The 20,621-nt window shown below is 34.1% G+C and overlaps 4 protein-coding genes across 11 annotated transcripts; 1 reads left to right on the top strand and 3 right to left on the bottom strand.

The window, feature by feature from the left end:
* Positions 1-565: 565 nt before the first annotated feature.
* Positions 566-5,782, bottom strand: LOC8287006 (ubiquitin-conjugating enzyme E2 2). 3 transcript variants are annotated; one of them, XM_002520081.3, is made up of 6 exons: positions 5,493-5,782; positions 4,809-4,942; positions 4,685-4,710; positions 2,363-2,452; positions 1,643-1,731; positions 566-923 (listed from the first exon to the last, which is right to left on the bottom strand). In XM_002520081.3, the coding sequence occupies exons 2-6, from the start codon at positions 4,931-4,933 to the stop codon at positions 795-797; spliced, it is 459 nt and encodes a 152-aa protein (XP_002520127.1). In that variant the 5' UTR covers positions 4,934-4,942; positions 5,493-5,782; the 3' UTR covers positions 566-794. The 3 variants fall into 3 exon arrangements, with proteins under 3 accessions (XP_002520127.1, XP_015575296.1, XP_015575295.1); XM_015719810.3 differs by having other exon boundaries at positions 5,443-5,755; XM_015719809.3 differs by having other exon boundaries at positions 4,809-4,949; positions 5,493-5,755.
* A 1,280-nt stretch (positions 5,783-7,062) lies between these two features.
* Positions 7,063-10,476, top strand: LOC8287005 (pentatricopeptide repeat-containing protein At2g02750). The gene is made up of 2 exons (XM_015719805.3): positions 7,063-7,216; positions 7,698-10,476. Exon 2 carries the CDS (start codon positions 8,055-8,057, stop codon positions 9,906-9,908), a length of 1,854 nt encoding a protein of 617 aa, XP_015575291.2. The 5' UTR covers positions 7,063-7,216; positions 7,698-8,054; the 3' UTR covers positions 9,909-10,476.
* Positions 10,477-10,696: 220 nt separating this feature from the next.
* Positions 10,697-13,469, bottom strand: LOC8287004 (SNF1-related protein kinase regulatory subunit gamma-1-like). 5 transcript variants are annotated; one of them, XM_002520079.3, is made up of 6 exons: positions 13,316-13,469; positions 12,471-12,641; positions 11,923-12,365; positions 11,535-11,801; positions 11,284-11,456; positions 10,697-11,132 (listed from the first exon to the last, which is right to left on the bottom strand). In XM_002520079.3, the coding sequence occupies exons 2-6, from the start codon at positions 12,637-12,639 to the stop codon at positions 10,853-10,855; spliced, it is 1,332 nt and encodes a 443-aa protein (XP_002520125.2). In that variant the 5' UTR covers positions 12,640-12,641; positions 13,316-13,469; the 3' UTR covers positions 10,697-10,852. The 5 variants fall into 5 exon arrangements, with proteins under 5 accessions (XP_002520125.2, XP_015575292.2, XP_048231408.1 ...); XM_015719806.2 differs by having other exon boundaries at positions 11,923-12,347; XM_048375451.1 differs by having other exon boundaries at positions 11,923-12,347; positions 12,471-12,666; positions 13,316-13,466.
* Positions 13,470-15,557: 2,088 nt separating this feature from the next.
* Positions 15,558-19,935, bottom strand: LOC8287003 (WRKY transcription factor 72A). 2 transcript variants are annotated; one of them, XM_015719771.3, is made up of 6 exons: positions 19,713-19,934; positions 19,082-19,183; positions 17,613-18,149; positions 17,219-17,332; positions 16,213-16,720; positions 15,558-16,131 (listed from the first exon to the last, which is right to left on the bottom strand). In XM_015719771.3, exons 1-6 carry the CDS (start codon positions 19,869-19,871, stop codon positions 15,725-15,727), a joined length of 1,827 nt encoding a protein of 608 aa, XP_015575257.3. In that variant the 5' UTR covers positions 19,872-19,934; the 3' UTR covers positions 15,558-15,724. The 2 variants fall into 2 exon arrangements, with proteins under 2 accessions (XP_015575257.3, XP_025013298.2); XM_025157530.2 differs by having other exon boundaries at positions 15,558-16,720; positions 19,713-19,935.
* Positions 19,936-20,621: the final 686 nt, after the last annotated feature.

Here is a 20,621-nt window from a genome sequence, read left to right as displayed (position 1 = left end):
TCATTTTTTCTTATAAAAGTATAGTCATTAGGGTACAAGTGTTTTAAAATAGGAGAGAGTAAAATAAAGATATGTTTTATCCATAGAAAATATAGTTATTAGTGGGCTCCATGTATAAAAGTGTGGGGCCTCCAAGTTGGATGAAGACTACCAGAATTTAAATTGTAACAATGACATTAGCTAAGGGTTGAGACTGATGCTAGAAATTTTCAAGAGCTTAATTTGAAAAATGAGGTAATAGGTTGGAGGAATTTTAGTATTTACCCCAAGTTTTAAATAACCTTATGAGTTGAAAACTCGCCTGGACTACAGTATTCTCCAAAACAGTCAATTAAAGTGGTAAGATCTCTCTTTAAGCCTGGACCACAGAATTCTCATATTCAACGTTGTTCCTCATTATGTTCTTTTTTTTCCATATGCAAGGCTGGTTTTCAGCTCTAGAAACACACCCTCCAAATCCTTTAGCCAACAGAAAAAAGCAGCCGCTAGAGCTACAAAGTGAGATTGATGCCTGGGACAGGACAAACTAATCGTAGAAAGACATTACCACCCCCTTTATCCAGGCTGAGAAACGGTGATATTTCCCCTTTTTCATTTTCCTTTTCAAAATGTAAACTCCAAACACAATGCAACATAAGCTGGTACATCAAGTGTTGCAATAAAGAGGCCAAACATCCCTCATAAAGCCAAGCAAACATATAACAACAGGCATGGTTAGCCGCAATTTTCATGTTCAATGTTATTTAAATAGCACAAGAACAACTTTTTAAGCTCTGCTGCCATACTAGGAGAAACTAATCAGCAGTCCAACTCTGCTCAACGATTTCACGTACTCTCCTATTGTATTCACGCTTGTTCTCGCTAAACATCCGAGCAGCTTCTGAGTTTGCAGGAGAGTTTGGATTTGGGTCACAGAGTAATGACTGCAATAAAGCAATAATAACAGATTGGATAAATATCACTTGCATAGTGAAAAGAATTGCACCTGCACCTAAATATCATACTAAAGGAGATGGCTGCAAAGCCAAGTAGGAAGCATGCAAGAGTCTCCCCATGCACGGTTGCACTTGAAGCTTATGCATATTCATTGTATAAGAGTGCCTTAATGATTCCACAACTGAATGAGTAAAATTATCAATTATCTCAGGTTGAATTTCTCATCATTTCTAAGACCTTTGCAGATGTGAAGATGAGATGTATCATTCAAAAAAGAAGTAAAGGAAACATATAGATTAGAGGAAAGTTAGCTGCTGGGAAAAAGAGGGATGACAACTGACAAGCAGATAGAATTAGATCTCATGGTTAAAGAACTGAAAATAGTAAGGGACAAGAGAACTACTCAGCAGGGTAGGATACACAGCTTGGTGCATCTGTGAGATGACTCAGAAGAAAAAGTTTACTATAATATTATCAGTAAACAGGCAAGTAATATTTAGTCCTGATCAGAAGCCACAAAAGATTTTCTGTTTTAAGATAAGTTAACAGGATGACTAACAAGGATTCCAAGGGACAAACACTTCCGCATTCTCACTTCAAAAAATTATTTAAAAACGGTTTTGAAGCAGATTATTTTGATATATATTCTCAATTGTTATTCAGTTATCAAGTCATTCAAAAATAACTGAGGGATAATATTTTTTACCTGGATGGAAGTGAGTATGGCTGCCACATCATAAATGGGACTCCATTGATTCTGTAGAATGTCCAAACAAATGCTTCCATCTGCATAAACTGAAGGAAAGGCCAACAAAGTATGAACTTATAACCAAAATAGAGATGATTAAAAGCAAAGAGAAAGTCTATCTCGAGCTACAGATAAATATGAAAGTGAAACAGTTATGGACCATGAGGCAACTTGCTGGAAAGAACATGAGCAGAAAAAGTAAAAAATATTAATTACCATGAACTTTTAATGCATCGGTCCTTTTTATTTTAATCTTCTAAGATAATTTATTGTCAATTAGTATAAAGTTACAAATTCCATAACCAAAATTCCACCTGTTTTCCTTCTCCAGACCTCAGTTTGCTATCCAAAAGGAATTTTATGATTGGCAGGCTTATCTTGCTAGATGAGTGAAATTACGCAAATATATATATGTATATATATATAACCAAAACTCCAACTGAAGGGCTCCAAAATAATAAATGGTTCTAAAGAAACAGTGAGGTACAAATGCACACAGATACATACACGGCTAGGAAATAAATTACATAGGTGATAAGCCCAAGAAAAACAATATGGAAATTGACTGAATATCACCATTAGTCAGGGATTTCCATGCAGTCATGTAAATTAGATCAATAATACTGGAAAGTACAATGGTAAGAAGAAGATGAAGAAAAGGTATTGCATTCAACTTACTATTTGGATGGAACATTCTAGAAACAAAACGCACTGTTGGGGGCTTATTTGGATAATCTTCTGTAAATTGAAGTGTCAACTTAAACGTACCTGAACAGCTTAAAGACATTAAGATATAAGTTTGCCCATAATATAACAACCTTAAATGCAATTAACAATCACCATGAAAAATAATTTCAATATTTAACACAATAATCAACTTTATACAGATGCCACTCTGTCCAAGTTCAAAGCTACTAACCATAAAAAAATTGCTCGGATTAAAGTCGCTAGCAAATAAAAGTGGCTTGCATTAATGAGGGCATATCAAGCATAAGCAAAATATGCATTCCCTATCCTCACAGCTTACTAGACAAGAAAAAAACTAGTAATCATAGAAGTCTAGAGATCAAAAGTATTATGCTCTTCAGTAAAGCCCATATAAAATTATTAGAAACTGAGAGTTGAGAAGGAAAATCATTAAGGGTTGTGATACGGGTAATATATCGAGGAGGTTAAAAGAGTCATGTTAGTAAAGATTACAAAGACTTTGCTGGCGTCTCCTTTGGAGCGAGACGTCCTCAAAATATTTTTGAAAAAACTTTTTAGAAAATTTTCCCAAATAATCATTAATATCTTATTCTGTTTTGTATCTGATATGAAAAAATTAGTTGGCAACTAATCTTCATGAGATGCAATTACACAATTTGGAATTCAATTCCTATGAAGGATTTTCAAGATTGAAAGATGGCAACAATCAAGAAATTTATTAAAGTGCTTTAAGAGTTCTCAGCGCAATTGAAGAAGAAAGGAAGAACATGAGATATAAACAGAAATCTTTTTATAAGAAATACTTTTAGAAGGAAATAACGATAATAGGAATAACTCTTTTTCTAGGACAGAGAAACAGAAGAATGAAAAGGCCATCAAAGTGTCTATTTTTGCTCGTTGACCGTTAAAGCACCTATGAACAAAAGAGAAAGACTTCTATAACTTATTTGCTCGTTCATTACAATGTATAAGTAGATAAAAGTTCTTTGTGTTTGTTATGCTATACTTAGTAATTAGATGAATGCAGAGAATTTATAAATGGGGGTTAGATCCTGAAAATCTCATTGTAGAAGTGAATACAATGAGATGAGGGCTGCCATCATTTTATTAACTTGTGAGAAGCATAACTTAGGGCATCAAAAATAGCACAAGGGACACATCTAAAGAGAAGGGGGTCCATACTTTACAGTTCTTAAATTGCAGGATTTTCTTTATGGACTTTTTGTGGAAGTCACTTAAGTGGATATATTTGTGTATAGTTCTCCTTTTGGCAACTATCTAAATGTAGTCCTTTTATTTATCCAAATAGATGCACATGATCGCATGCACATTCATTCTAACAAAGTTAACGCATGATAATCATACCCGGTTAACAATAAAAGCTTACAGGCTTCCCTCATATGTCACCAACGAGAGTCACATCCTCATACCCACCCAAAACCATTCGGACAACATTGCCATAGTTTCAGAAGGATCTATCTTCTTGAAATTTATGCCAATTAATGAGACAATAAAATATCTATTGTTATTGTTAGTTTTGAATCTGAAGACACTGCCATAGGTTCAGGAGTAACGAATATATTGTCAGTTACTGAATGAGGATTGCATAATTGAAGCTTAAGTAAGAAAGAGAATTGGTGATGAGACACATGACTAACTCTCCCTCTCTTCGCCCAAGTGAATAGCAATGAGTGGCATAAATTGAAGGAGAGTAGGTATTTTAAATATCAATAGGCGGCTTAAAATGGAAGGATATAGACAAGCTGAATATGTGTGAAAGATACGCACGTAATTAAGTAAGAATCTATAGTTGGCTGACCACTTCCAACACAGCTCTCATAAGTAGGAGAAGAGGGCGAAAAACTTGCCATCCAGAATAATACAAGAAAGGAAGGTTGAGATCTAGCAAAAACCTTGGATAAAAAGTAGAAAAACAGACTAAAAGCAACAGAAAGGTTTAATTGGAAAATCCTATAGAAGGCTATTTCTATTAGATACTAAATCATTCAATGCAAAAAGACTCCATAAAATGCAAGTTAGAGCAGACAAGGAAAATAAAAACAGGCGCAAAGAAATAAATAAATAAAATCACATTAGACCTTTTGCAAAAGCAATAACTAACAATAAAAAAGTATGTTTTCAGTTGCCATGAACAAGAAAATACGGTTAAGCTTTGACTATAACCGAAACAATGCTATCACTTAAAGTTTTCTTAATAGATAGAAAGAAAACTAGATTGAAAATGGTAAAAAATCCTCTTCAAGTCAGATCATGTAGAAGAGTTGACTTTACCTCCATCCCATGGGGTGTCATCAGGACTGCAATTTAAAGAAAATAAGGGGCATAAACAACTGTGATAAAAATATAAGATCAAAGGAAAAAAGAGCAAGTCCATATCATTTGTCTCTTGACCTACCCAAATATAACAGCATTCCACAGCATAATATTGTTGTCTTGAGGAGCACCACTAATCCCTGCAGGAGGATCTTGTTGCAACCTCTTAAAATCCCTCATCAGTCTCTTCCTTGCTGGAGTCGACATCCTCACTGCCTGCAAACTTCAATAAGATCAACAACAACCAGACATTTTAACTCTAATCATTGCCCTAGCATACTTATCAGATAAACTGTGCCAAATTTTAGTATGACAAGTTGACGAAAACCAGCAACAGTTTGTGGTTATGCTCATAATTATCAATAGACTGGTTTTTAATCAAACTAAGTTTAATATATTAACATCTATAAGGCCCAAACATCAAAGCATTTCAAACCTAAAAGAACAAAGAATTAATTTATTTTTTTTTTAAAAAAGCAAAAGAAAAAGAAAAGACTTATTCCCTAATTTCCATCAATAAACACAAAACCCTAGATCCATAAGCAGATGCTTCTCAATCTATAAATTCCATCAATCAAACACTCAAGACCTCAGAACAAATTGAATAATCAAACAAAACTAAAGCAAAATTTGAACATCGAACAACAACAACAGAAGCAAAATTTAAGAAAAAAAGAAATGCATACAAATGAACATAAGAATTATTATGAACTCACTCGTAACCAAACGCGGCGAGTACCGCTGACTCTCACAAAATCAAACTCACCTTTTTTTTGCTTTTCCCTTTCTCGTTCCTAAATAAGAATTACTTCTCAGGAAACAAACAGAAGATTAGAGAACTTGCATGACGAGCGATGGACCAAAATGATTATTAATGGAAGAGAATAAAAATCTTCACAGGTGTGAAGATTTTTATTGAAATCAATAATCTTTGTTTTTTTGGTAAATTATGGTAAAAGGGAATCGCAGTTGGGTGGCTCAGGTCAGCGGTCCCTATGGGTTTGCTTTTTCTGTTTTTCTGCTTTTATGGCCAAGTTGCTAGCTATAGACATACCACTCACTAGCCCCATTCTATTTTATTATTATTTGCTATTTTCTTAATTAACAAAATCTATCTTCTTGTCACTATTATTGTTATAAACGGCGGCGTTTAGGCTAAAGAAGTACCTCAATTATGTTTCTAGAAAATTCTTTGCATTCCAGATATAATCCACTTGCCCTTTCCATTCCTGTCTGGCCTGTGACTGTATCCCTCTCTGTGTTTCTCTGGCAATATGATTGGTTTTTAGAAATCTTTCAAGCTTTGGTAAGGTTTGCAAAAACAACCAAAATAGGTTATTTTCTTTAATTAGTCCATTGGGCATAAGCTATGTAAGTAACTATTATTTTTATTTTTTCATAATAAAAATAATGAATTCCGCTAAATTAGTGGACAGTAAGAAAAAGATATTTGAATCCTTTCTTCAATTTTTATATAAAAAAAATATTAATCAAGACATTTTAATAGAAAATGAAATTATTTTGAGTCTTGACAAAATTGCAATTGTAATATTTTAAAATAACATACTAAAAATTAATAATAATAATAACATGTATTCATTTTCTATTTTTATTTTTAAATTACGGATCATTGGCTTGAAATTTATGAGTTAACAATATCATTCTTGCATGAATAAAATTGTTTAGAAAAACAGTGTCTAGAAAAGATAATTACTTAAATATATTATAAAATTTTTACAACTTTATATATGATGTATATTTTATATATTAGAATGTTATATTACATAAAATATTTTTATTGTACCATATATATAAATTAGATAGGTCATTCACACAATGCTGCGAAATTCATCTATTGTACAATTTATTTAATTATTATCTATTAATAGTAAAATATACATTTAATTAAATAACAAAAATTGACATTTAAAAATATATGAAAATATCTTAAACAACCATAGTGTGTATAGACAGTATAAATGTAAGAAATTGCATGGTTAAAACGTCTGTGTTTTAATAGAAAGAGGACAAGTACATGAGTATTTTTCATAAATACCTAGGCTAGTATAGGAAATGACAATGTAGTTACCTAATAGTTTTAGCTCTGTCCTAAATATGTAGTGGGCTTAACGGTGTATTCTCTATTGCCAATATGCAAGAATTGCTAAAAGACTAAAAGCAACGTGGACATTATGCCATTTGAGAATTTTTGGCTATTTGAACGGGAGGTAGCAACATCATTTGGTTAAGTCATTTTTTCGGTTAAAAGACAAAAATGTCATCTACTAATGGGACCATTTACGCAGGCTTGCTACTTCGGCAGCGGGGCAAGCCCATAATTTTCAAAACCAAAATTAATTTCACTTCTGAGAATAATGATTCTTACATTATGCATGGAACGAAGAGGGGAGAGAAAGAGAAGATATTTTAAAGGGAACGGAAGGAAGCTGAACACTGTCCATGGTAATGAAAAGGGAAGGGAAATGGAAGGTATTTTAAAGAAAAGGGAAGGAATATTTATTTACTTTTATTAACTATACACAATAAAAACTAATTATTTATCTATTTACTTTTTTTTTTCCCCTTAGATTATCCCTCATCCATGCATAGTAAAAAGGAAGGAAATATTTATCTTCTTATATTTAATTATATGAAATTTTTTATTAAAGGGAAGATAGAGAAATTAATTAATTTTAGATTTTTAATTATAATTAGAGAAATAACAAAAATTAATTATATTTTATTTTTTTACATTCGTTAAATTTTTTAACGCTTTAAATTAGAGTGCAATTAATTTAATTTTTCAGAAATTCTCTTTTAATTTTTTTTCTATTAAAAAGATTTTATTTGTCAACCAAGATTGAAACTAATTTTTCTACATATTTACTTACTTTTTTCTTGGATTATCATCCATCTATGCATAGCCAATTTGTTAGACTATTGATTGTTAGAAAAATGGACATGGCTTAAGACTCGTTCAGGTGAATTATGGAGGGTTAGATGGTGCAATCAAGTTAGCCCAGATGTAGAGCACCGTCCACTTCTCCAGCTGAAGATCTTGGCTGCTTGGCCTTGGGGATCTCTAACTGACGCAGCCTCTGAGCTATTGGACACAACATTGGTTGAACTTGCTACGTACACCAAGCAAGAATCTACGAATTATTGACTCTGCAGTGAGATAGCAATGGCTGGTATAAATTTGATTTGGCTGTAAACTCCCCTATAAACAGCTAAGTAAATTTCTATTCACAAATGATTTCTAAACATAGATGGAAATTTCTCAAGATGCAGAATTGCTAGCACTTTCCATGTTGGCAGTAGCTATGACATGAAGCACCAAATAGTAAAACTAGTAGCTAATGGTTTTTACAAAGAAGCCATTTCTTTACACTCTCGACTCCACTCTGCTTCCATACATCCTCACCAATTCACATTCCCTGCTCTCCTCAAGGCATGCGCCAAACTCAACTCCCTTCTCCAGGCCCAAATCATCCACACGCATCTCATCAAAACTGGCTTCAACTTGAACATATACACAGCCACTGCCCTCACCAGCATGTACATGCAGCTTGCTCTTTTACCTGATGCTATGAAGGTGTTCGACGAAATGCCTGACAGAAACCAGGCCTCTTTCAACGCCACTATTTCTGGGTTTTCTCAAAAGGGCTGTTGTATGGAAGCTCTGATAGTGTTTAAAGAGATGGCTTTCTGTGGGTTTAGGCCTAATTCAGTTACCATAGCTAGTGTGTTGCCTGCTTGTGATAGTGTTGACCTTTCTGTGCAAATGCATTGCTGCGCTATCAAGTTGGGCGTGGAAATGGATGTGTATGTTGCTACATCATTGGTGACTACTTATTCTGGCTGTGGACATCTAACTTTGGCTACAAAAGTGTTTGGAGAGATGCCTAATAGGACTGTGGTGAGTTATAATGCTTTTGTCTCGGGGCTTTTGCATAATGGAGTGACAAATGTAGTACTGAAGGTGTTTAAGGATATGAGAGAATATTCAACGTTAAAACCCAATTCACTTACATTGGTTTCTGTTATTGCTGCTTGTTCTACTCTTTTGTATATTCAGTTTGGAATGCAGGTTCATGGGTTTTTAAAGAAGACACAGATGGGCTGTGACACTATGGTGGGAACTTCACTTGTAGATATGTATTCTAAGTGCGGTTATTGGAAATGGGCGTACAATGTATTTAACGAAATGAATGATAATAAGAACTTGATAACATGGAATTCAATGATCGCTGGTATGATGCTGAATGCTCAGAGTCAGAATGCTATTGAGTTATTTGAACTTTTAGAATCTCAAGGACTTGAACCTGATTCAGCAACATGGAACTCAATGATTAGCGGGTTTGAACAGTTAGACAAGGGGGTTGAAGCGTTTAAATTTTTCAAGAAAATGCAATTGTCTGGTATGGTCCCAAGTTTGAAGTCCGTTACAAGTTTATTAGCAGCTTGTGCATCTTTGACTGCTTTGCAATGTGGCAAAGAGATTCATGGGCATGTTGTTAGAACTAATATGAATTTTGATGAATTTATGGCTACTGGACTAATTGATATGTACATGAAGTGCGGGTGTTCTCTCTGGGGACAAAGAGTTTTCGATCAGTTTGAAATAAAACCAAAAGACCCAGCAATTTGGAATGCACTGATATCTGGGTATGCAAGAAATGGAGAGAATGAATCTGTTTTCGAGGTGTTTGACCAGATGCTAGAGGAGAAGGTGGAACCAAATTTGACAACTTTTACTGGGGTTTTAACTGTTTGTGGTCACACTGGTAAGGTTGACGAAGGGTGGGAAGTTTTCAGGATGATAGCCACGGATTATGGATTGAAACCGAAGGCAAAGCATTTCAGTTGCATGGTAGACCTGTTGGGTCGGTCTGGGAGGCTGGATGAAGCTAGAAAACTAATAGAAGACATGTCAGAGCCACCTGCTTCTGTTTTTGCATCTCTCCTTGGTGCTTGTATGCATCACTTGCACTCTGAGCTGGGAGAAGAAATGGCTATCAAGCTCTCAGAACTAGAACCAGAGGACCCATCTCCTTTCGTGATCCTCTCAAATATATATGCTGGACTGGGAAGATGGGAAGATGCAGAAGAAGTTAGACAAATGATAAACGATAGAGGATTAAGAAAACTCCCAGGATATTGTTCAGTTGGAGTTGCATAAGAAAGAAAATTATTGATAAAACGACTTGAAATCCAGTCTTTTTACTAATCTCTGACCAGGTCTTGTTACAATTCTGCATCTCCTGCGGTTATTATGGATGTTTACAGCAGAGAAGTTATTTTCCAATACTTCTTTTGCGGAAAACCAAGAGTAGTTATTAGATGGTTAAGGACTGATAAATGAAACAAGAAACTGCATATCCGAGTCTAATCACAGTAGCTAGCCACCACATGAATCAAGTTCAAATCTTGTATTGTGACTCGACTCAATTTAAAATTCATCTGTATCATCATCACATGATTATACTGATTCAGTCAGTTGATCAATTCTAGGCCTCGTAAAGGAAGGATCTCAAGAGAGGGATCGGATAGAAGATACGGGCTGAGAAGGGGGAGTTAGCAAAGTTAGACAAGATTGGAATGGGCATGGGAACGTGTATTGATGTACCAGATCGGCTAATGCTCCCAGGTTGATGCGATGTATTCCACCAGTTGACTGAAGACTTGTGTGGACTGGTAAAAATCAATCAATCTTGTTTTTTTAATTTATTAAAGCTACTCTTCTTACATCTCTAAATGAACATCAAATAATCATTAAGAATAGACAATTGAAAAAAAAAAAAACACCATAAAAATGTTTTATGCATTTTTAATAAAAATCAATATTGATGCGGTTAATTAGATTGATCCCAGTATTTGTAGACGAATGAATTGGGTTGGTGCTCGTTCGCATCACTTGCAGTTTGAGCTGTCAAAACATATATGTCGTACCACAGGAAGATAGGGAGATGCAGAAAGGTAGAATTAATTAGGCAGTAGCAGTAGTGATAAGAAAAAAAACAAACAACAGATAAAACAACTTCAGCTCCATTCTTTATTTATAATCTCTTGACCTTGCATCTCCTGAAGTTATTATTAGAGATGTTTTGCCCCAGATAAGTTTCTTTAATTGTTCAACATTTCTTTTGTCGAAAACCCAAAGTAGTTGTCTGAATGGTCAGCGGGCTCGTATATGAAACAAGAGATAACATCTCTTAGTGTAATCACACCAACAACCTCATTTTCATTGCCAGCCACCACATAAATCCTGTGAACTGAATTCCAAGCAAGACTGTGGATCACACTTCCAAGACTAGCATCTGGTTTGCATGTTATTGGTGGAATGCCTCTGCCGATTTCATGGGTCTTGCTGAAAGTTACCATGAAATCAGTAACTGTGAGCTGCCTGAAATTAAAATGGTAGCAAAGACTTGCTTAAAGCTTCAATCTAGCTGGTCTTTGTTTTTCCTATAGGGTACTTTGCATTTGAAATCATATAATTGAAGTTTTATCATGAATTAATTAGTAAGTTCAACTTTAAATTCTGTTTACACTACCTGAAATTGTTGAAAAGTTCAGGTTTGAGCAGCAAGTGCCTTATATCCCTTTTGCTTAAATTCCAAACTATCCTCTTATTGGCCCCCTCTACAACTGGAAGACCACCAATATGGTTATCTCTCATTCGCTTGAAAGCTTCAAGAATCAATTCATTGCTTCGGATGCTAATAACCTGGCCAGGAAGTAGTAACATGCTTGAACACCCCAATTAAGTGGTGATCTGGGGGAGATTAATCTGAAAAATTCTCACCTCATTAGCAGACATGAAAGGTAGTCCGAAATCTGAGATAGGTCGTGCAGCAATACAGTCAAACCAATCCCTTCCCTTGCATCCTTCTAGACCCTGAACAATAGCAGATTGGGTAATGAAGTTCTGAACATCAGTCTTTCCAGGTTCAACCACAGGTACATTCCGCAGCCTGTATTTCCAGAGTAAAAGCAAAACACTCAACATCGAACTATCTGTTGCAACTGCAAGGAAAGGAGCCCAGCGGTACGATTTAAGTACCGATCTCACCTATGACAGGAAAAATAAATTGTAACAAGAAAAACATACTGTATCAGAGAACTCCCGAGTGAAGAAAGAAACCTGGTAATCTTTAAATGAGACATCTATTATGGATTCTAAGTAAACTTACAGTGGTTGACTTGAAGGGTTCTTCTTGTAGGATAACTTTGTAGAAATCCTTGCCCAAGTTGCTGGCAGCTGTAGGAGCATCTTTCCCCATCCCCTTATCTGCAGCCACTCCACCAACAACAGCAGCCCCAACTGCTGCTGCAGTTAACCCAGCAATTGCAGCTGGACCCGTGATGCCCAGTGCTACTGCTCCAAGAGCACCAACAGCTCCAGCACCCACACCAGCAGCTGTTGCTCTACTGGCGGATAAAGCAACAGCTGCAAGCTCTGCACTCTCTAACACCCAGAGAATAATTGCGGAGTAATCTATCATACCAAGGTATTTGTCTCTCCAATCAGAACTAGTCCCTGCTTCTGAATTTTTCACAGGAGCAGCCGTAATGTTGCATTCAGATAAAATCTTGACAGCATCAGCAACAGAAGTATCTGCCAGAATTTCAATGACTACAAAAATAATGTTGTGAAACATCATTTAACAATTCAGGAATATGTCATGTGCACAAACAACGGTCATTAGAACTTCAGAAGCGAAAGAATTATGGCTATCACCTTTGCCCCTGGGCACTAGTGGGAATGATGAGACAGGAATCCTTGCGAAAGCAGTAGTTAAAGTGTCCTGCAATGATAATGGTAACTTTTTCCTGGATTGTATGGTCTCAAAATAAGCATCACAGCTTTCAAGATTGGAACTCGCCCTCTTCTCTTTGGTTTGTGCCATATCTATATTGCATAGAACAAGACTTCCCTTACGATTCCATTCATTTAAATGTAAAGACATGCATGGAAAAAAAATTAATGAATACCTCTCAATTCTATTGACTTTGTAATATGGTTTTGATGTAACTTAGCTATAGTGTGAGATTATGCTTTAGGAGATTTACTTATGTTGAATTCTTTAGTTCTAGCCATGTTGGAAAACCAAAAAAATAGCAGGCCTAGTCAGCTTCACATGCAAAAATTTCCTCATCAAATTCCCTTGTTCCTACATTTCTTAAAGCATGAACTCAAACAATATACTCCTACAATTCAATCAATTCACATTCTTGTAGATCTATTTCACTCATTAAAGACCATTAAAATGCAATATCCTTGATCCTTGACCATTAAAGACCATTTTTCCTTCAATTTTGTCCAATTGATCAACCACATACATTGAACATATCTGTCAAACGATCAGCATCCCATTAATAATTTAGATAGATTAACATAAGAAACTCCTTACCAACCACCCAAAGAAATTAATAAAAAGCCAACAAAAAGAAAAAGAAAGGCCAGAGTTTGTTTAAAAGAAGCTAAAATTCAATGGTTTAAGCAACAACGTGAAATGTGGCTCTACAATTTACAGAAACCAAAGGATAATTTAGTAAGATCTACGTAGAAGAAATTGAACATACCTGTAAAAGTTTTTTGGGTTCAAAGATTAGATTGGATTTGGAATGAGTTTTGGTAAAGCCATGCATACCCATTCTTCAGGTTCAGTTTTACCGATTTTTTAATGCATGTTTACTGTGGTCGCCATGTGTTTGGCTGTGCCACGCGGAAGAACGTCCGGCTACCACGACTCAATTTTTTGCTGGGTAGATTTTATCAACCAATATGCGTTCTATAATCTTGAGTTGGATAAAGTGTCAAATTGCCCCCTGAACTTGTTAAAAAAGATCAAATGAGGAAGAAATGAGCTTTTTGGGCAAATGAACCCACAAAAAGCAACTTTTAGTATCAGACTAGTACTTGTTAACGCATGTGTAAAATACATACCAGTAAATGAATTTTATAGATTTTCATATAAAATGAGTCCATATAATTTTTTATAACTAAAGACAAATCCTATCTTTTTATCTTATCTCTCTCTTTATCTCATCTCTTAATCCAGTGGTTCAAAATGAATCTCACCTACCACTCATAGCAAAATGGTTCTCCCACTCACAATCTCTAAGCCTAAAATCACAATTTAAACATACGATCTTTACAGCCAAATTCCAGCTGAACAACAACACATTTTAAAAATTTTTAATTTTCAAAATGCACAATTAATTTAATTATTTCTAGGTGGATAAGTGATTTTGTTCAATGATTTTCTAGCTGACAAGGCTACAAAGTTATGATCTTAGTTAGCAAGGGAAATTCTCTTGATAAGAAACTGATTAACTGTTATTCTTTAAAAATTAATTTTGATTTTGGAAATAGTATTCTCATGGTGTTACAAGAAAGTCATTTTTTCTTAGTGAAGAAGAGGAAGGAGGAAAGGGTTTAATAGAATAATTTGAGACTTTCGGGGAGTTTTTTTTTAATTTTATTTTAAGTAATAATTATTGTATGGACTCATATCATAAAACACATATTGATGTATTCAGCTGGCTTGACTTAACTAGCTTGTGAATCACAAGCATGTAAGGGGGAGAACTCATTTGCTCCTCAGAGTTCATTTTTCTGAGTTTTTAATTTTTTTTTTTTTCTGGGGCTCAAAAGCTCTCTGTTCGTTTTCTTTTGATCTTTTTGGACAAGGTCGAGTGGGTAATTTGACCCTTTGACAATTCTCGAAGACTTTCTTCTTCCTGATACCCTAAAAGTGAAGCCCAATTAGCTCTAACTTTCCAATAAAACAAATTCTTTTTTAGAATTGAATTCTAAAACTTCTTGAAATTTTTTATGTTTTGTCAGTAAAAGAATGTTTCCATTGAAAATTGTTTAATTTTATAAATCCCCCCAAAAGAAAGTAAACAATTTTCAATCAAAAGCAACTAAAACTCAAGATGAAAAACAAACAGTGAAATATGTTTTAAAGATAATGTTTAAAATACTATGATTGAATGAATATTAAAGTTTCATGAAAAGTTGATTCTTATTTATTAGTTTGATTATGTGATTTTTGAAAGCTATCAGATTTTTTTTCATCAAAAAATGAAAAAGAAAAGAAAGTTATCAGATTCTTAAAATAGTAGTAAAAAAATTAGATCAAAGAGGTCAAAACTTGTACTTTTATTTTAAAAAAGTTTAAGGATTGAAATATAAGAAATAAAGTATAACTAAGGGAACGGATAATAAGAAAGATGGTTTAAAGAAACTTTAAAGCTCAATTGTGAATAAAAAGTTGACAGCCATCATCTATAATTTTTCCTAAAATAGAAAGAAATTCTAATTAACCTTTTTCACTTTATAAGAGTGAATTTTTTCATTAAGAGGATAAACCGTTCAGAAACCCTAATTATTAATTACAGATTGATCATTAAAGCTGCTGCTGAAGTGAACACTATATATGTTCAACTCTCTGAACTTTTTTCTTTTTTCTTTTTTTTTTGTGCAGAAAACCAGCATCAATAGCCTAGGCCCAACCTGGATTATTCAGCTGAACATCTCAAATATATGAAATTGATTGTTGGCGGCTAGTGTTTGAATTGGCTTGTTTCATAAACGACTTCTCTTAGTTATGTTTAGCTGGACAATCAAATCAAATGATGAATGTATAATAATCTATATTTTATCTTGTCGAATCATTCATCCAATTTGATTCTAATGAAAAACAAACTTCATGAATTGATTGATCCCTTTTATATCAATTTAATTGTTTTGCTTATATATATTTATAATCCGTACTTATTTATTGGTCATGTTATATATATATATATATAGGGCAAGTTTAGTCCAAAACCAGAAATTTCTTTAGAGAGAAAAAGAAAAATCAATGTACAATTTGTAGCAGAAATACATATGGAAACATCTCTACAATTTTACACAGAAAATATCAATCGATCTAGCTAAACAAAGTGCAGCAAAATTTACATATTAATTTCTCTGTACATACCTTAACCCTTGTTATGGTCCCTACTATTAGCAGGAGATTCAGAAGCACTCCTGGTAGTAGAAGAAAATGGCAATGAACCTGGAAACAAAACCAAGCTCCCTTGTTGAGAGCTTAAACTGGTAGCCGATTTATTCAGGTAGCTTGAAGCACACCCTATTCCATTACTATTGCTGCTTGGATAAAGTGTGTTAAATGCTAATGACTGATGATGATCACCCAACTTCAAGTTCAGGCCAGAATAATGCTCTCCAGCACCAGGATTATTACTATTATTACTATTAGTAGTAGTAGTAGTAGTAGTAGTAGTACTCCCTCCATTATTACCAACAAATGATGTTATTGCAGCTGCCAAGGCTGACCTGAAATTGGGATTTGAAGTAATCATCTTTGTTGCAGCTGCAATGCTCTCTGTCAAAGATTGTTGATTATGAGGAGGAGTAGTCTCGCTGTTAATTATATGCATGTATGGCTGGTAAACATGATGATTACCTGGAGTTGGTTGCTTTTCTACGTAGTTTCTGTTTAGAGGTACTGTTCCATAAGTGGAGTAGCTTGAAGGGTTCCATAGTGATTGCAGAGTATTAATGTTGGATTGATCTAGAGAAGTAGATGATGGTGAAGAAGAAAAGTTGAGACATCTTGGAGCAGAAGAAAATCTGTTGAAATATTGGGCAGTAGTTGTGGATGGTGCAGTAGTGAGGTCAAGAGTAACAGTGGGGTGCGAATTGGAAGTTGAGATTGAAGAGTTCGGGAAATAGATTTGTTGGGGTCTTGAGTTTTGGGAGAGACTGAAGTTTAGTCCATTTGAAGTTGAGATTGAACTTGGTGCAGAGATCGATGAGCCTGGCTGTGCTGATGTTGATGAACGTGACTGTATCATGGATGCAGCTGCAGATGTTGTGGAAGCCATTGCCGTTGCTGAAAGTGGAAGTGGATGGTTGTGGGTTCCTTCATATGTGGTGATCAAGACTGACATATCTTTAGCACATCTTTGCACCTGAAATTCAAGAAAAAGCTGCATGAGAAACTGAATACCAAAGTCGGAGTTTTCGTATAATTAAATTATCATTTGTACCAGGTAAATCATTTTACATGTGTTGATTCAAATAGTACGAGATAAAAATCAAATTTACATTGGAGCAACTTAACTAGATTTTGGAAAATATAATCTTTATACTTATATCAAATGTCAAGTAATGAGCATTAGTTTGATGGTACGTATTTTCTAACAATATGTCAAAAACTTATACATTATATTGATATTACCGACATATATATGGTGCATTCTTGCACTTTTCCATATGATGACAGTTGATGTTAAATAAATAATCTCCTAAAAGTTCTATTTTCTAAGTACATTATGTCATATATTTGACTGTAATTTCTACTAAAATTGATGGTTGTAGATAGGACATAATCATATATCGATGGTTCAAACAAACCAAACAAATATTTTAATCATTGAAATGTCAACAATGGCATGCAGAAAACATACCTGTTTTCTCACTGGACAAGTTGGTGAGGCTGTGCAACGATAGTAAGCCCTAGGGCACGGATTTCCTTTCGCTATCTTTTGTCCATATTTTCTCCATTGACATCCATCATTCATCTGTATTATAATTCATTGAAAAAACAAATTCATTACTTTTTTTCTTAATATGAAAATATTCCTATTACTTTTTTTTTTAATTTACCAATTAGTCAAATCATTTACATTGAGACCACAAGTAAGAAAATTAACTCCTAATAATGATCCAATCTCAGAATTTGAAAACAATCACGTAAAATAAGAAGTACCAACTGAGTTAACCCTTAAACAGTATTTTTTGATGCCGCACATGCATGCATTCCAGTGCATGATATATAATAAATAAAAGTTAGATGCTAACCGTTGGAGTATCACATCTGGCTCTGACTGAAACCCTAGTTTTCTTGATCTGATTTTGTTGCATCGCTTCATCATCTGGAGTTATGGTTGTCTTCCTGATTTTGTTTGGTGACCATGTCTCAGTAGGTTCCTCTTCCTTTGGATCTTCATCAAAGCTATTTTCGGAGCTTGCATTATTCTTCACAGTTACAGATGAATCTGGCTCGAACTTGCAGTCCAAACCAAGAGAAAGTCCTTTATTATTCAGTTCATCATCTTCATTCCCATCACTTAGATTGCTGCTCTTTTTCTCTTCCTTTTTGGGTTCACTGGAACTACTTCTACCAAGGCTGAGAGAGACGAGCTCTGGTTCCTGATTTTTTTGATGGGCAGTCGTTAGTTTGGCGGGTTTTTTTTTTTCTTCCTCCTGAACAACTTTACAGAAATGTTTCTGTAGAGATTGGTAATCGTTCAAAATTTTGGATAGTAACTGTTTTAATCTTTCGTTCTCTTCTTTAACCTCACCAATTTTAGCTTTTGTGGACCTCAGCTGATCCTCCTGGTGTCAAAAGAAGTGAACTAAATGATTTAAGACTTCTAAAATAATAAAAATAATAATAATAGTAATCTTTGGGAAAGTTTCTTGCATTGAGTTAGTCCATCTCCAGACTACACGACTTAACTAAGAGCTTCAGAAAAATGTAACATCTGAATTCTATAGGTTTAGTTACATAATATGGCATCGAATAATTATTATTGAGATAATATTCTAATCATGAAGTGGCTACTTGTAAAATATGGGCAGCAAAATTTCACATTGAAAATGAGAAACAAAATAGCAGACTACAATAATCAAAATCAAACTAAAATTGTAAAACCAAGCAAAGGAATCAAGACTAGAAATTAAGACCATAACCAATAAACCCAATACTACTTTATATTTAAGAATTCAAATTTATGCAGTCTGAGTGCTTTTATGATTTTCTTTTTTGAAAAGAAAAGGTACTAACTAGAATATATATAATGAAGATAAAATAATAACAATAGATCTCAGTCAATTTCTGCAAATGACTAATTAAGAGGAGATCTGATCTTCATGGTGGGATTTGTGAACAATGTTTGACTCGGTATAGCACAAAAATGTTTAGAATAGATCCATTAATAATGCAGTGATCATCTTTTGAAAGCAAAACTCCTCAATAATTAATATTCAATATTAGGATTTACAGAATTGGTCTACCATCATTTTGGTTGAACAACTCAATAGTTTAAGGAAAACTTATCGAAATAAATTCTTCAAAATTAAGTGAACTTAATTATTATAAGAAATAATCAAACTATTAATATTTTATAGATCAACTTGCACATATGAGTGGAAGAACACATTTTTCTTTACATACAAGTCTTTGCCCAACAACCAAAGTAATAATAGTGAAAAGAAAAATTAAGGTGTTTACATATAAAACGAAACAAGTATATGAAAATTCTTACATGATTGATAGAAGTAAGATCTTTATTCATCGTGGAAGAAGGCCGCTTTCTGATATTCTCTTCTTGTTTAATATTTATCACATGATTCACATCTCCTTCTTCCTAAGATGGCATACACCAAAAGGAAAAAAAAAACATGAATATTGCTTGATAAGATAAATATTTCTGAAATAACGTGAATAATGATTTCATTTCAATATACATAAGCTTCAAAAGCATTTTGTGTATATTACTGAAAAAGAATTAAGAAAATCAATATTCAAGCAAAGAGTCAAAACATGGGAAGAGTCATTAATGGATGAACTTGGAAACTAATTTTCTAGAAAAGTGGATCTTGTCATGGAGAAAACTATAAGTATATGATACCAGATTTAATTAATCCAAAAAAGACAAATCATTCGCTATGTGTATTTCCAAGAATTTAAGTGAAGGAAAAGGAAGATTTCATTTGGAGATTTTTCTTCTTTCTTTTTAATGGATAAATCTTTTTAGTTCCTTTGTGGATTCCTATGCATGGAAAGCTAATCAACAAGACAAGAGAAAACTTCCCAAGAAAAAGAACACAATAGCATATAAACATATCTAAAATCTTCCATGCACTCAGGTCCTAATTAACTAAAGACATAATCACCTTGTTGATTTCTGCAACAACAACCTCCTCATCATCACCGCTTGATTTCATTTTCTTCTCTTCCTGTACTGCAGCAGTATTTGCACAATGATCAGGCTTCTCCAAGCTCCCACTCTTGTCGGTCTCCATAGATATTGAGCTTATTCTTTTATTTGCCATATGCCCATTTAGTAGCTAGGCTGGGTCATTATATACACATAATAGAGCCTCCAGATTCTGACTTTTATACTTAAAAAAGAAAGAAAATAGATATTCAAACTCGAGTACTTATCTATTATGCATGTTACTCTCGTTGAGAAATGTCAAACACATATACTCCAAAGAGAGAAGGTCATATTTCTTATTGAATTTTTTTTTTTTTTAATTGAAGTTCTGAGAAAAGAAAATTTTGATTAAAAGTAAGAAAGAAATGCTCAATTTCAACGTTTGTGCATGTAGAAAGAGGAAAAACCTTGAACCAGTAGTCATGTTCAAGATTCATATATGTGTAAACAGCCAATGCTTGGTCAAATTTAAATAGCCGCCGTTACCTCAATGGGTAACATTCTCAGAATTTCATGTAGATCCTGCGACTGCTTTTTCTTTTGGCCGCCTGAAGTTTTTAGGGCATGATATTTACTGGGTAACATTCTCAGAATTTCATGCATTAAGTTCTTGAAAATGTCTTACATAATTTGACGTAGCCCTTTCCCTTGCAATTCAGATGATAATTCTTCATAAAATGTTAGTGGATGGGGAGACTCCATCTCAAAATCTGCTTTAACTGCGGGACCAAACAAATATGTAAGCAAACCAACTGAGTCAGATAGGTTCACACTGCAACATTAACTCAGATGTTAATTTATTGACCCAACATAATTTAGAAGTTAAATCAAAATAAAATTTTAATTAGTTAGAGATTAAAAGATA

The sequence above is a fragment of the Ricinus communis genome, chromosome 1 (assembly GCF_019578655.1).
Source record: "Ricinus communis isolate WT05 ecotype wild-type chromosome 1, ASM1957865v1, whole genome shotgun sequence".
NCBI lineage: Eukaryota > Viridiplantae > Streptophyta > Magnoliopsida > Malpighiales > Euphorbiaceae > Ricinus > Ricinus communis.
This window is presented reverse-complemented; position numbering and strand designations above follow the sequence as displayed.

Bases quoted from the DNA above. Each gene is read 5' to 3' on its own strand.
- LOC8287004 (XM_048375450.1), bottom strand. From the start codon at position 13,387: ATGGGTATGCATGGCTTTACCAAAACTCATTCCAAATCCAATCTAATC. The intron at 11,457-11,534 runs GTGAGAATTTTT...CTTCCTGGCCAG, and splicing joins CTTTCATGTCTGCTAATGAG to GTTATTAGCATCCGAAGCAA. The intron at 11,133-11,283 runs GTAGTGTAAACA...TTTTAATTTCAG, and splicing joins GAACTTTTCAACAATTTCAG to GCAGCTCACAGTTACTGATT.
- LOC8287003 (XM_025157530.2), bottom strand. From the start codon at position 19,871: ATGGCAAATAAAAGAATAAGCTCAATATCTATGGAGACCGACAAGAGT. The intron at 18,150-19,081 runs GTAAGAATTTTC...TTTTGACACCAG, and splicing joins ATCTTACTTCTATCAATCAT to GAGGATCAGCTGAGGTCCAC. The intron at 16,721-17,218 runs GTATGTTTTCTG...CTTGAATTTCAG, and splicing joins CTTGTCCAGTGAGAAAACAG to GTGCAAAGATGTGCTAAAGA.
- LOC8287005 (XM_015719805.3), top strand. From the start codon at position 8,055: ATGAAGCACCAAATAGTAAAACTAGTAGCTAATGGTTTTTACAAAGAA.
- LOC8287006 (XM_002520081.3), bottom strand. From the start codon at position 4,933: ATGTCGACTCCAGCAAGGAAGAGACTGATGAGGGATTTTAAGAGGTTG. The intron at 4,711-4,808 runs GTAGGTCAAGAG...TTTAAATTGCAG, and splicing joins TGGAATGCTGTTATATTTGG to TCCTGATGACACCCCATGGG. The intron at 1,732-2,362 runs GTAAGTTGAATG...CCTTTCCTTCAG, and splicing joins TAGAATGTTCCATCCAAATA to TTTATGCAGATGGAAGCATT.